The sequence below is a fragment of the Mesocricetus auratus genome, unplaced genomic scaffold (genome assembly GCF_017639785.1).
Source record: "Mesocricetus auratus isolate SY011 unplaced genomic scaffold, BCM_Maur_2.0 Super-Scaffold_2245, whole genome shotgun sequence".
NCBI lineage: Eukaryota > Metazoa > Chordata > Mammalia > Rodentia > Cricetidae > Mesocricetus > Mesocricetus auratus.
This window is the reverse complement of record NW_024429180.1, coordinates 19,976,240-19,990,469: the sequence shown is the minus strand read 5'-3', so window position 1 is coordinate 19,990,469 and position 14,230 is coordinate 19,976,240. Positions and strand designations below refer to the sequence as shown.

The window sequence follows — 14,230 nt, the reverse complement described above, 5'->3', positions numbered from 1 at the left end:
TTTCCAAAGCTAAAGCAGTTCATGAAGTATGTTTTAAACCCATTCTAAAATCCATTTAAAATCCCTTTAACTTTAGAAAGTAGTACTTCTATAGGTTCTGATTACTGTGTTCAACTCAGTTGTTTCATAAAGTACAATCTTCCCGAAAATGGAAAATAAATTAAATGCATAAACCTCAAAGAAAATGTCTATAAAAAATTCAAAAGACTTCCCAAAGTGTTTGAAACAGATGCCTTTCAAAATGGGTGGTAATTGGCATTCAACTACCAATTATGCAGGGAAGCTTTTCCAGCCACTTGCTACACCTTTCTATTCCACTAAATGGTATCTCTCCCTGATATATTTGTATATATAATTCTGTTTATCTATATTTTGTTATAGTTACTGCTGTCAGATAACATGAGTGGAATTTCAGGTAACACATTATTTATCGCAATCCTATGAAGCCCACTGTCAGGAAGGGGTTATTTCTTCATTTCTTCTGGAGTTATTGGCTAGTGAGGTCCCAAAGACCCCCAAACACTATTAGGTTACCTCCAAAGGTCTTGGTGACCACCATCCAGAACTTGACAGTAGGACCATATAGCTGAAGACATCACACACGTGACTCATAGAACACAGGTTTATCAAGCTGGTACTCAGGAAGCCTCATCCCTATTGGCTAACTCTCATAGAGTTGGGAGGTGCCATGCACACTACCAGATAAAAAAAGGAATCACTAATCTTACCTCCCTGTAGCACCATTGTCTAAACCAGGAACCTGTGACTAGACAGGGTACAGGCCCCAGGGAGAGCGTACTACTGTTTCCCTACTAGATGGACATAGAATTAAACTGACAGCTAACTGAGCTACATGACAAGCACACCCATCACCCCTCAGCAACTTCTTTTTTTGCAGCACATGGTGGTAACAGCAACCTCGACTGTTCAAGATGCAGACAGTGAGAGTGCTCAGACTTAAACGGAGCATCTCTTATCACATCTCCCCTCCCAAGCCTCAGGGATCACTTCAGGGAAAGACGGTAAGAGAGCCAGACGTGATGATGGCGAGAACGGTTTCCTGACCACAGAAGTGCAGCTGGGAACATGTAAAACGTAGTAGCTGTGAAGGCATCCACAAGACCTGCATCAGCTCAAGCCAGACAAAACCCTGGCACGGGGAGGGACCACGCCCTATCTAAGCAGCTATTGGCCACTGACAGTTTCTGGGAGGGACAGCGCAATGTGAACTTGATCGACTGAAAAAACAATACAAGCAACAATAAGGCCTGGAGAGATGGCTCACTGGTTAAGAGTACTGGCTGTTCTTACAGAGGACCCTGGTTTGATTCCCAGCACCTACTTGGTGTCACAACCATCTCCAACTCCAGTTCCAATGCACCAGGAACACATGTGGTACACAGACATACATCCAGGCAAAACAGCCACACACATAAAATGATGAAATAATAATAAAAATAAATAGAAGAATAAAGTTGAGTAGGTTGGGAAGGGGTGATGTATCTGGGAGGAGTTAGGGGAGGGAATGAATATGATCAAAATGCTGCGTAAAAATTTTTAAAGAACTGATAAACAAAAAAGACAAAAAGGTTCCCAAACTGTTTAGAACCCAATAACATTAAAGCAGTTTCCTTGTTATTACGCAATTATTACAAAAAGTGTCCAGAAGGAATCACTAATACCTATTTAAGAATTACCTCATCAATAAAAGTGATCGTTCCATTGACTTTTACTATGCCAATCTGCTCACTCTGAAGGGAAGGATGGCTTCGGATGCGGAGACCAGCACTGTCCTTGGCCACAAATTTTCGAATCTGAGAAAGGAAAAGAAATGGCAGTGGTAGAGAAAACAAAGACAAAGTATTGATGACCTATAGCAAAAATATAAAAGGTGACTTTTTAGAAGGGCATGATATAAATTCCATTACCATTGTTTTCATTTTTAACAGTTTACTCAAATTCCTTTAGTTATTTTAGATATAAGGAAATTAATATTTCTTTTAGTGGTAGAGAACATTTTAACCTTGAAAACTCAAATGTAATTTCAGTAGACTTTCTGATAATAGTACACTTTTAATACCAGAAAGTATATAACACTCATAAACTATTACAGAATACACAAAGAAACTAAACAGTAAAGTTGTACAATCTGAAATGATTAAAAATCTTAGGAACTACTTTTCAAACTGATTTACGGATACACAAAATCCAAATACTAAAATCAAGTAAAACATTAGTTAGTTCAGGGCTACTTTGAGGCATCAATGAAAAATTTGAAAACCTCTGGCAATCCCATGTTTGAGCTCCCTCTCTGACCTTATTTGGCTGAGGGTCAGCCTTTGGCTTGACCAGCTGTGTTCCTGGTGGGATCATCCCTTTTGGTGGATCTTTTACTTTTACTTCAAGGCCAGCATCTGAAAGAAAAGTAGTGTAGTTATAATACCTGACTACAAACGTAGGGGACTGTGAAGTCTAACCGTATCATAGACTATCTGACTTTTCATGTCATGTGAATGGGTGTTTGTTATGTCAATTATAGCATCTGACTACAAAGGTAGGGGACTGTGAAGTCTAACCGTATCATAGACTATCTGACTTTTCATGTCATGTGAATGGGTGTTTGCCACCATGTATGTCTGTTCACCACATTCATGCCTGGCGGCTGCCAGGACTACAAACAGGCATCACATCCACTGAAGCTGGAGTTACAGGTGGTTGTGAGACACTACATGGGTGCTGGGAAGTGCAATTGAGTCCTCTGGAAGAACATTCAGTGACCTTATCTGCTAAGCTATCTCTCCAGCCCCACATCATAGACTATTTTCAACAACTGAGATAAATATCTGAATTCTGCTTTCCATTTCTAAAGGTGGTTGATACTTAATGTGAAAAATAAGAAAAAGTCAGGAATAAGGTCTTGAGCTTGCAAAAGAGCAGGTAGTTCCCTCAGTGTTTAGGGAGAAAGGGAGTCCCCATTATTTAACTGGAACACATGGAATGATCCTGAACGAGTTCAAAATAAGAAGAAGAACCCCTCTTGTGACAAGTGCTATCCAAGAGCAGTATGTCAGAACACTATTCATCACCCACAGTGGTAAGCTCTGACTGACAGCCCCCAGAGCACGATCAGCATTACGGCTGGATGGCAGTGAGATACAGTACAGTAGTTAAGAGATGAGATTCTCCTGCGACACTGCAGCGGGATGTCTCTCTGTACACAGTGAATCTGTGTCGCTTGCGCTGCTTGATAAATAAAGCTGCTTTGGCCTATGCCACGAAAAGTAAACAACACAAGGATGACTTGACTCTAGTTCTTTGCAGCAACTTGCTATCTGAAATGATATTTACCTATTTCAATGCCATCGATGGTAACATGAATGGTGTAGAGCCCAATAGCCCCTGGAGTCCAGTTTGCACAGTACGTCCCATCGTTATTAACCCGAATCAGCATGTTTTCACTGGGCCTGAAAAGAGAAAACAAATGAAAAACAGGCGGATATCAAAAAAGGTACTTTCCATTATGCAGTTAGGATCAACAGCTATTTCAGCGAATATTTGTCTTATCGTACTGCCTGGCAACGCTACAGCTGTCACAGCATGCTCCCCAACTTACAAACAATCAATTTCACTCCGTCACCCCTTTCCGTCTTAAAGCCCCAACACTTCTCTTTTCTTCTCTCAGCTCGTTATGATTTCACTTTTCCCTTCTGGGAAAATAGAAGCAATCAGCTATAATTTCCACAAAGTCATCCGATTGTTAACCTATCTTGCCTCCTGTAGAAATGGATGGAACAATGTGGCTCTTATCCAAAGCCAGTTTTCCATTTGACTTGTGAAGCTGGTCCCCTCACTTTCTCTCATACCTCATTTATTTCTCCTACTCTACTAGGCCCTCTCTACTATCATAAAAAACTGCAGAATTTTCCATCTTAACCCTTATTCCTCTCTGTGCCACCCTCCTCTCTAACGAAGCCTTCATCTCTTCTCCCTGCACAGGACACTTACCTAAGACTGCCACACGCACTCCTTTCAATCTGTTTCTCCTCTCCACTTACCGTTACTAGAACTCTGCTCCCAATGCTTCACGGCAAATGCTGACATCTCCACTTACCGTTACTAGAACTCTGCTCCCAATGCTTCACGGCAAATGCTGACATCTCCACTTACCGTTACTAGAACTCTGCTCCCAATGCTTCACGGCAAATGTTGACATCTCCACTTACCGTTACTAGAACTCTGCTCCCAATGCTTCACGGCAACTGCTGACATCATTACTAGCGGCCCTCACGTCCCTGGCCTCAGGGCCATGTCTTCCTCTAGTAGTTTAATTTCTTGATAGCACTTATTGGCTGGTTACTCTCACTCTCCTGAAGGAATGTCCCTTGGGTGCAGGGACTTCCTGCTGGCATTCCTCTCACCTCATTAGTCACTTTTCAAGGGTTTGCTGGCTTCTCCTCTTCTGACTGGCCTTTAATTTATGAAGTTTGAGTCTAGATTTTATTTTTCCTGAATCATCTTTAGTTGGTCAATTACCTACCCATTAATGTAAAATACCATTTCCATATAGCTGACTCCCGAATTCACTTCTCCCTTGATCTTCAAACTATCTGCAGTTGCATAGCTGTATCTCTACCAAAATATTAAGTATCTGTGAACTGATATGGAATCTCAATTTTAACGTATCTAACAAAAAGCTCCTATTTCCCACTTTTCAAAATAAACAAAGAAAAATATAAACCCCTGCTCATTCCTAGGAATTCTTGAGAATCATAAAAATTATGATAATATATAGCAGGTGTCAGTAAATACTTTATGAACAATTTTAGTTTCTTAGGTGAAAAAGTCTTTGTCATAACTACTTAACTTGATCATTGCACTATAAAAGTGGCTACAGACAATGAACGAAATTGTGCTGTAGTAACATTTATGAAAATAGGCAGCAGGTAAAATGCGATGTATGAGCCAACACTGGCTGCAATCTGTTCTATGCTGTTCCTAAAGCCAAAGCAAAATCTGTGATCATTTTTAAAAATGTTTTTAATTGAAATAGAATTACATCAATAAACAGTTTTTCTTCCTTCCAAACCCCAAACCCACCCATGCTCCTTACTCTCAAATTGATAGCCATATTTTCTTGTATCATTATGAACGTATGTTTGTATATACAAGTATGTATACATATGCATATATATATATATACATATATATATATATATATAAATGCAACCTGCCAAGTCTGTTTCTGTTGTTTGTGTATTTACAGTTTAAGAGCAGACCCCTCCACTCTCTAGTGACAAGGTCTATTCTACTTATATATCCCACCCCTCCTTATCCACACTGACAAATCATTTCTAACTTAGTTTTTCTGTTGCCATTCTAGTTTCCCCATAATTTACGCCTGAAGAGCTGCCACAATGACTTTGCTAGGTGGCTTACAAGTAAATTCAGCCCATGTAAGCACAGCCTGCCAGAAGACACTAAAATATTTCCTGCAGCTCTTGGATTTATCTCCAAACATTTCCCTCTTTTCACTATTCTCGAGGCCCACCATTTTTCTTGTTCTCCACAGACATCAAACTCAGCCTGCCGCAGGTTTTCTGTAGCCTAAAGTGAACTGATCAACTGCCATCTAAATGGCACTTCTTAACAGTCCTCTCCCATCTTGCAATATTTTTGCAGTTTCCCACAATCCCAATGCTGTCTATCAAATGACTTTACTTATTACTACTTTGTTCACTTTTTAATAGTTTGTTCTGTATAGGAATGATGATATCATAAGAAATGGTACCATATTTATCTTGTTTTTAAGTGTACCCATGGCTTACTATATAATCTTTCACATGGCAAACGCTCAGTGATGACAATTGAATGAGTAGATCAGCCACAATTCCAGTTAGGTTCCAAACACCTAATGTATATGAAAATCTACTTACTACCAAATGATTTCTTTCATTCTCTTTCCTTCCCCTCCTTCTCTTCATGCCTCCATTTTCCCATTTCCCTCTTTCTTATGTAAGACAGGGTCTTACTATATAGCTAAGGCTACCCAGAGACTTGCTATGTCGTCAAGGCTGATAGGAACGCGCTATGGAGCCCAGACTGGCAAGGATCTCCAATGCTCTTGCCTCAGGTTTGTAAATGCTGGGCTAGAGCTGTGCACCATTACACTCAAGTTAATTTTGTCCTTATTCAGCTTGCTAAAAATTTATAATGTTCACATTTATTTATAAAGGTCAATTGTTTCTACTCTAGTACAAGCTCAGAACTAAAATCAAGCCAGAAAAAAAAATACTACATTCTTATTCCCAAGGTCACATCGTAGATTATATACTACAACTCTACCTTGTGTACAAACCAAAATAAAGTCAAACTAACCTAAATCAACTTCTAATTTTCCAATCAAAGTAATCAGTTTCAAATAAGGCCATATGAAGTGCAACACAGTGTAAGTTGGGTAATTATGCTTTTCATATTTGCTTCAGAGCCTCTTCCCAGGTCTTTGGAGGTGACCACTCTAAGTGCCATGTGATTGATGCTCAAGTGGCTCCCCTCCCTCCCCTCCCCCTCCCTCAGTGTCTGTCTGTCTGTCTCTGTCTCTCCCTCTCTCTCCCCCTCCCTCCCTCCCTCCCTCCCTCCCTCCCTCCCTCCCTCCCTCCCTCCCTCCCTCCCTCTCTCTCTCTGGTTTTTGAGACAGGGTTTGCTCTATATGACTATTCTGACACTCCCTCTGTAGACCAAGCTGGCTTCGAACTCACAGAGATCCTCCTGCCCCTGCTTGCCAAGTGCTGGGATTAAGGGTGTACACAACCATGCCCAGTTCAGGTATTTTTAAAAGTACTTTTCCTGCCAGAAATGCTGACATATGTCTATCATCTAAGCCTCTGGGGGGATGTAACAGTATATCACAAATTCTGGGCCATCACAAGCTAAAGAAAAAATCCCTGTTTCAAACCAATACAAAATAGAACAAAACAGAAAACAAAGACAAAAAAACAATGACAACAACGAAACCTAAACTTTCCTTACAAACTAAACTATAACTTAAAAAATACATTTAAATCTAAAGTTAAGAGAATTAAACAGAGCTTGGAGAAAAAGAGACATCAAAACTGATACAAGTACAGCACACAGAAATCTCTCCACCACACTCTGGGAGAAGGAGACAGGGAGTAATTAGACAGCAAAGAGCTGGCTGTGGTGGCACCCACTGCAATCCTAAGCACTCAGAGGCAGAAACAGGAAAACAATGTTTAAGATCAAGCTGGGCTACATAGTGAGACCCAGCCTAACAAAATAAAACAATAATAACTCTCAATAGAATAAAAAAATGCAGAAAATTACACTAACCCATCTAGACTACCCAATGTATATAGTTTGGAAACTTGCTGTTCATTCTCTAGTATCTTCATTTTATGTTGTGTATTAATAGTAATATAATTGACTAAAATTAAATAATAGTAGAAAATTTACATTTTATGAAGGAACACTTAATTAGAAATTTCAAAATGCTGTAGTTAAAAAAAACATTTTAGAAAAGAAGGTTAGTAATCCATTCCTGTTATGGGCATTTTATTTGTTAGCGTATGTTGTCTAGTTGGGGTACTGTCCTCCCTGCTACAAGATAACTCCATTTAAATTTGTGTGTGTGTGTGTGTGTGTGTGTGTGTGTGTGTGTGTGTGTGTATGCGGGCGCGCACGTGCGTGCGTGCATGCGTGCGTGTTTTGAACTCATATGTGCAACCGCCCTGCTTTGTGTTCTGTCTGGAAAAGAGGTTCCTGGGAGTCCCCCACCACCTCCACTCTCACCATCATTCCACCCTTCTCCCCTGAAGTCCCCAAGTCTTCTGTGGTGAGGGGTGATAAACAACCCATTTTGTGCTGGGTGTCTCTTGTTCATTGCATGTTTACCAGCTGTGAGTCTATGACAAGCTGCTGTTGCTGCTGCTGCTTCTTCTTCTTCCTCCTCCTCCTCCTCTTCTTCTTCTTCTTCTTTTTCTTCTTCTTCATGGCTTTTTTGAGACAGGACAGGCTTTCTCTGTATTGGTTTGGAGTCTGTCCTGGAACTCGCTCTGTAGTCCAGGCTGGCCTCGAACTCAGAGATATGCCTGCCTCTGCCTCCTGAGTGCTGGGATTAAAGACATGTGCCACCAACGCCCGGTGAAAAGCTTCTTGGATGAAGTATATCCATATGATATGTATGTACACATATACATATACATATACACATACATACACAGGAAGCGTCTACAGTAGCAGCTTCTCACATGGCTTTTTACAAAGGTCTTCAGTGTTTGTTATCCCTCCCCATATTACATCTTCTACCCCGCCCTCCTATTCTCCAGCCCACTTAATCCTTCCTGTTCCATTATTCCCTTCCCACTGTATGTTAGTGTATTCTATGTCCCTTCTCTTGAGTGACCTGCGCGCCCTCCCCACACCTCAGTGGGCTCTTACTGGTTTCCTAACCATTATCTCTTTTTGAGCTACTGGCCAGTGGGGTTTCCTTGCTCTTTATCCCTACTGACCATCTGTCACAGTACTGGAAGGGATAGCACCTATCTCATCCAGTGGGGACCCTGGAGCTACAATGACGACACATATGACGAGATGTGCCCATTGGTGCAACAGGGATACACACATCACGGAAGAACCCATTTCTGGTTGGATTTAGCTCTTGCTCCACACTATGAAAATCAGACTTGGCACCATTAATGGGGCCAAAAACCTGTGGCTAGAGAGGTCATAAGGCATAGAGGAGAACTTACTACTATTATTCTGTTAAATGGACATGGTATTGAAATGACTACTGATTAATACTGATATACCCCCAGATCTCAACCCTCATCCAAGAAGCTTCTCGCAGCAGATGGCACAGAGTCACAGCTGGTAAACATGCAGAGAAGAGGGGAGTAGGTAGTGGTCAGCTTAAGATGGGCTGTTTATCACACCTCTCACCAGGCCCAGGGATCTTCAGCGGGGAAGGGGTGGTGGATGACATCCAGGAACCTCTTTTTCACCCAAAACACAAAACAGGGCGGTTGCGATACGGACTTAAACAATTAGTAAAGATTTTAAGACCAACAAAAAATAAGGATCGGGTTTGGATGATTAAGTTTTAGTTTTAACAACACTGATGTGGGATAATTCTTGTTCACTATAAAGATTTGCCACGCATATTGGTTTAATAAAATACTGATTTGCCAGTAGCCAGGCAGAAAGCATAGGTGGGGCTACCAGACAAGGAGAATTCTGGGAAGAGGAAAGGCAGAGATGCAATTGTCAGCCAGACGCAGAAAAAGCAAGATGAGCATGCCACACTGAGAAAAGAACTGTGCAGGACAGAAACTTCCATCTATACAACACTGAGAAAACCATTTTTACCTTTTAGGAGTTGGTGATGCAAAACGCAGTTCTTCAAATGAGTAGTTTTCATATACCTTTAAGAAAGAGACAAGGAACACTGGTAACCTTGCAATAGACATTTCCATTAATGCCACGCTAAACTATCCAATAAATGAACTGAGAACACTGTCTATCCACACAAGAAAGAAATAAAAATGGCAAGACCACTTGAAAAATGAATTCCAGATGTGTTAGAGATATAAACAAACAAACAAAAAAACTAAAAAGTTCACGACATGATTGTTAATACTGTCAACTTGACAGGATTAGTCTAGAGTCACTAAAGAGACAAATGCATGGATATGTCTGTGAAGAATTTTCTAGATTGGGTTAAGTGAGACAGGAAAAGAAATTACAAGTGCTGAACTTAATAAGAAGGTGAAAGTGATATCTAAAATAAAAAAGAAAAGAAGGAGAAAGAGCAGAAGTATTTATCTCTCTCTTTGCTTTTGGCCAGTCTGCCAACCACGCTGGCCCACCATGGTGGAATGTAGCCTCTCAAGGCGTAAGCAGAATAAACCCTTATTTCTTTAAATTGCTTATCAGGCATTTTGTCAAAGCAATGGAAATTTAGCTTAAAAAGGCACAAAAATAGAAATCCTTCGGGTTTATTAAATTTTTAAATATCTCCAAAACAAAGACATTAGAGGGAAAAGTCTTCACATGGAAGAAGAAAGTGTTTAAATTATGTAACTTAAGTAGGATTCGGAACCTCAATACACACAGGTCAAGCCAATCCATATACAGGGAAAACAGCAGAAAACGGAATAAAACCAACGTATTGAAGAATAAATGTAAAGATCAGTGAGTAATGGAGAAGTTATTTAATTAAAATGGAAAACAAGGACATGCAGATTAAAGGAACAAATAGTCACAGAACAGTAACAACTGAAGTTCAATAGAAACTAAGTGATGGTGAGCACAGTGTCTGCAGCAGGAAGATAAATGTTGGTAATGTTTAAAGCAGTTTTAGACACGCTTTTTCTACAACCCAGCATTTATGTTCTAGAGATACGTTTTAGAGAATCTCTCGATGATGCACAAAATGAGACAAAACAAAGATGTTTATTTCAGGACAGTTTATATTAAATGTTCAGCAATAGGAAAATGGACAAATTCCAGAACAGTAAGCAGCTATGTACTTGAAACAGCTAATGAACAAATAACCCAGAAGGACATGTAAAATATAATGCCACAATACAAAATTTTGGGATACAAAATAAATACATGTATTATTTATGGCTAATTTACATTTTACATTTACAAAAGGACACACATGAGTGGGGGAGGGGTAGGAAAGGAGAGAAACAACCATTCCCATTCTATCTAGCACATCCTCTAACAAAGGTGTGGAATGGGGTGGGCATGGATTATGATTGTAAATTTTTTTTTTTTTTGGTTTAGGCTGGCCTCTAGAGTGTTGGGATTAAAGGCATGAGCCACCACCGCCCAGCTTAAAAATGTTCTTTTTTTATAAGCTGGCAGGAACCTTCTTAGTACAGGAGTAGTGTGTTAGTCTTATAAAAATAGCAAAAAAAAAAAAAAAAAAGATCTGAACCTATTATGGCAAAATGTAAAGACAAAAATGGACAGAATGTACAATAAACTTAGCACATTATCCTTGATATATTTCTATACTTTCAATATTACCAAATTAATTTTCATAGTTCAAGATCTTCATCTTCCCATATTCTTCTAGATTTATGAAGAAAGCACACCACTTACAAAGCCATCTTTCTTCTCTCCTCCTTTCTTTAGCATAAAAGTGAATCAGAAATTATCTGGCTGTTTTTATGTGTCCACAGGTTTTATATTAGATAAATGTAACTTAAGGTTGATTTTCCTGAGTTTCTACAGTATTCAACAGTTGGGAACCAGGTTTCCAGACTCTGTCCAACATCTCTACTTTTACTCCACAACTGTCAACCACACATATATAATTTATTAATAGACCGTATTTTATTTTTCCATCCTCTAACCTATGGCTCTCTACTGGATGAGTTCGCGGCATCCCTGCCTGAGCATGAATGAACACTTCAGAGACCCCTTGGGAATAGTACTGTGATTGTTCTAACCCTGGATCTTCCCAAATGCTCTTGAAATCCAGCAGTCAGAACAGGTGACTGATGTTCTGAAGGAAGTATAAAAATACAAAAGTATGTGTGAATGACAGCACTCCCAAGGAAGTTAAACCTTCAAAATGAAACCTTCCTCAAGTTCATTAACTGACTGTGACCTGTCTACTTTAGTACTCTAGGTAGTCACTTCTTGTCCACCTCTGTGTGACACTTGACATCCTGTGACTAAGAGGCAAAGAAAATTTGGAAAGTATTATTTTGACAAAACCCTAGCTTCTGCCAATCAAAGGGCTAAAATGCTGTCAGATTGCACCTCAGGCCTAGAGCAGAGTTCTTCCTGTTTTGTTACAACTTATTTCTCTGATGTCTCCAAATTCAATTATGAACTTCATCTTTTATTTTCTACATCCTTTCTTTTCATTTGATTCTCCGTTACCTTAGAAGCTGTGCTGATACAACATCTTCAATATCTCTTAGGTCTATTTGGACAGATAACTCACTAGTCTAAGTGAATAGACTTCCTGTGAGACATGAGTTCGAGTTCAGCCATCTTCCTATGTATACTGTTAGTGGACTACAGTCTTTATAAACCACCAGCACAATCACGCCTTTTAGTCACCTGCATCCAGACACTGCTTTCTGAAAATACCAAAATGCCGAGATTCATCCGTTGACAAGGGTTAGCAGATGCTTCGTAAGTGGAGCTATGTTTTAAATCCCATCCAAAAGACACTGTACACTGAAGACCTGGAGAAGCAGGGAATCTAAAGAGATACACCAACATGGGGGCTGCAAAAGCTCCTGAGTAAACCTAAGTAAGGGACCTAAGGAAGCCCGGAAGTCCTGAAGACATGTGTTCTAGCAGTCAAACACTTCAGAGGATAGCACCAGCTTTAAGTTACCTCAACTTGTTCTGTGATGGGATAGCCTCTCAACATCTGACAAAAACTGATGCAAAGCCTTCCTAGGTGAAGGAATTGCATTTTAAAGATATGCTGCAAGTCTGACATCTACTAGCAATGTTCTAGACTTTGAGTAATTGAAATGTTAAATAAATCAGTGGCGAAAGATAAATATCTCTGATAAGTAAAAATAAATTACCTTCATCATTGTTATAGCAATGTACCGTGCCTCCTTTACTATCATTGGCTCATACGAAACATCCAGCTTTGGTGATGCCAACCCACCAAAAGTCATGTCGGTGTTAGAAGATGTTGCTGCTACTGAAGGACTCCCAGGAATCCTTTGAGATTTCTTTACTTGCTCTTGCTGTAAAGATGTTTTTTTCTGAGAAACAGGTACAGCTTTCACTTCCACCTATCCACAATAATATAAAAAACAAATACATATAACTATTCTTGACACATCAAAAGAAATAATTTCAATTACAAAGTCAGTGATACAAGTTTTGTTAACATTGGTTTACCTCATTTCCAGGCAGACCTCATCTCTGTCTTACACACTGACAGTGTAAGCAGAGGTGTCATGATTTTAGAACAAATAATCAAGATTTCAAAATATAAAAATTAAATCTATCAGTATGATACGGAAAAAAAAACAGAAAGAATCTTTTGAATTCTCTCAGGAAGTAAATTATTTTATCAGATAACTCAAATATGAATACCTCTCATAGTATTTACTTGTAAAAATTTATCTGAATTCTTGGTGTTAGTAGTCTACAAAGGGGAAGTTGGAGAGATGGCTCAGGGGTTAAGAGCACTAGCTGTTCTTCCAGAAGACCTGTGTTCAATTCCCAGCACCCACATGGCTGCACATAACTGTAACTCCAGTTCCAGGGAATCTGGCACTCTCATGCAGACATACATGCAGGCAAAACACCAATGCACATAAAAATAAAGAAATCTTAAAAAATAGTCAACAAAGGAAAATATACTCATTAACGGCAGCCTTTAGAATTGATGATTTAAAATATATCAGAAATCTAAGGATATCTGTTCACGTAGAGCAAGAAAAGCATAACTAGATAGAACAGTTAATAATTTAAGCTACTGATTTTAAGAATCTAAACTTTGCAAATTAATCTAAACTCAGTTTCCACAATGATAAAATGTGAATGGTCTTCATCTACTTAGTTTACAATAGACAAACAGCTTTCTTAAAAGGCATATTAAAATACTGAAAATATTGACTGTTGCTAACAACTTGCCATAGAGTCAGGGGGTGTAGTTTGGTGGCATAGTATGTTTAGTATGCATGAGGCAAAGAAAAAGGCAACACGTGCTAAGAAGTACAACAAAAGGTTTTCTCCTACTTTTGCTTATTTGTACACCGATAAAAAAGAACATCTGAATCATAGGTAGCCACAAATTTTAACACATATGAGTAGCACATTATGGGTATTACTTTTGAGACAGCCAAGAGTAGGCAATCCAAAAATATGGATCACCCCACCCAATGTGTGTGCGGAAGTGGGGGATAAGCTTCCTCCAGCTCCATTTCTCAGGTGTCAGCCAATGTCCAGGGGGAGGGTGATTAAAGAGGGGATGGATGTTTCTCAGAGTCCTGGAACTCCTCAATGAGGCACAGGGATACATGTACAAGTATATTTGTAATCAAGTGTGGTAAAATTTGACAGCACTTGCTTTTTTGTTATACTTTGAATGTTAGATAGTGTTAAGTTGCAAAGATGAGACAATGCATAAGACATGACGGTGAACTGTATGCATATTACCTACCATATTGTAAGTACTTCAGAGTATATTATTCTGTCTTTCTTGTTATACTTTGAA

At 39.4% G+C, this 14,230-nt stretch overlaps 1 protein-coding gene across 1 annotated transcript in view; it reads right to left on the bottom strand.

Annotated features, from left to right (window-relative positions):
* Mycbp2 (MYC binding protein 2) overlaps positions 1-14,230 on the bottom strand; it is a 213,433-nt gene that overhangs the window by 70,627 nt on the left and 128,576 nt on the right. The window contains 5 exon segments of the mRNA XM_040750559.1: positions 1,698-1,814; positions 2,317-2,414; positions 3,349-3,464; positions 9,382-9,437; positions 12,582-12,797. Of these exon segments, the coding sequence (XP_040606493.1) occupies positions 1,698-1,814; positions 2,317-2,414; positions 3,349-3,464; positions 9,382-9,437; positions 12,582-12,797 (603 nt within the window).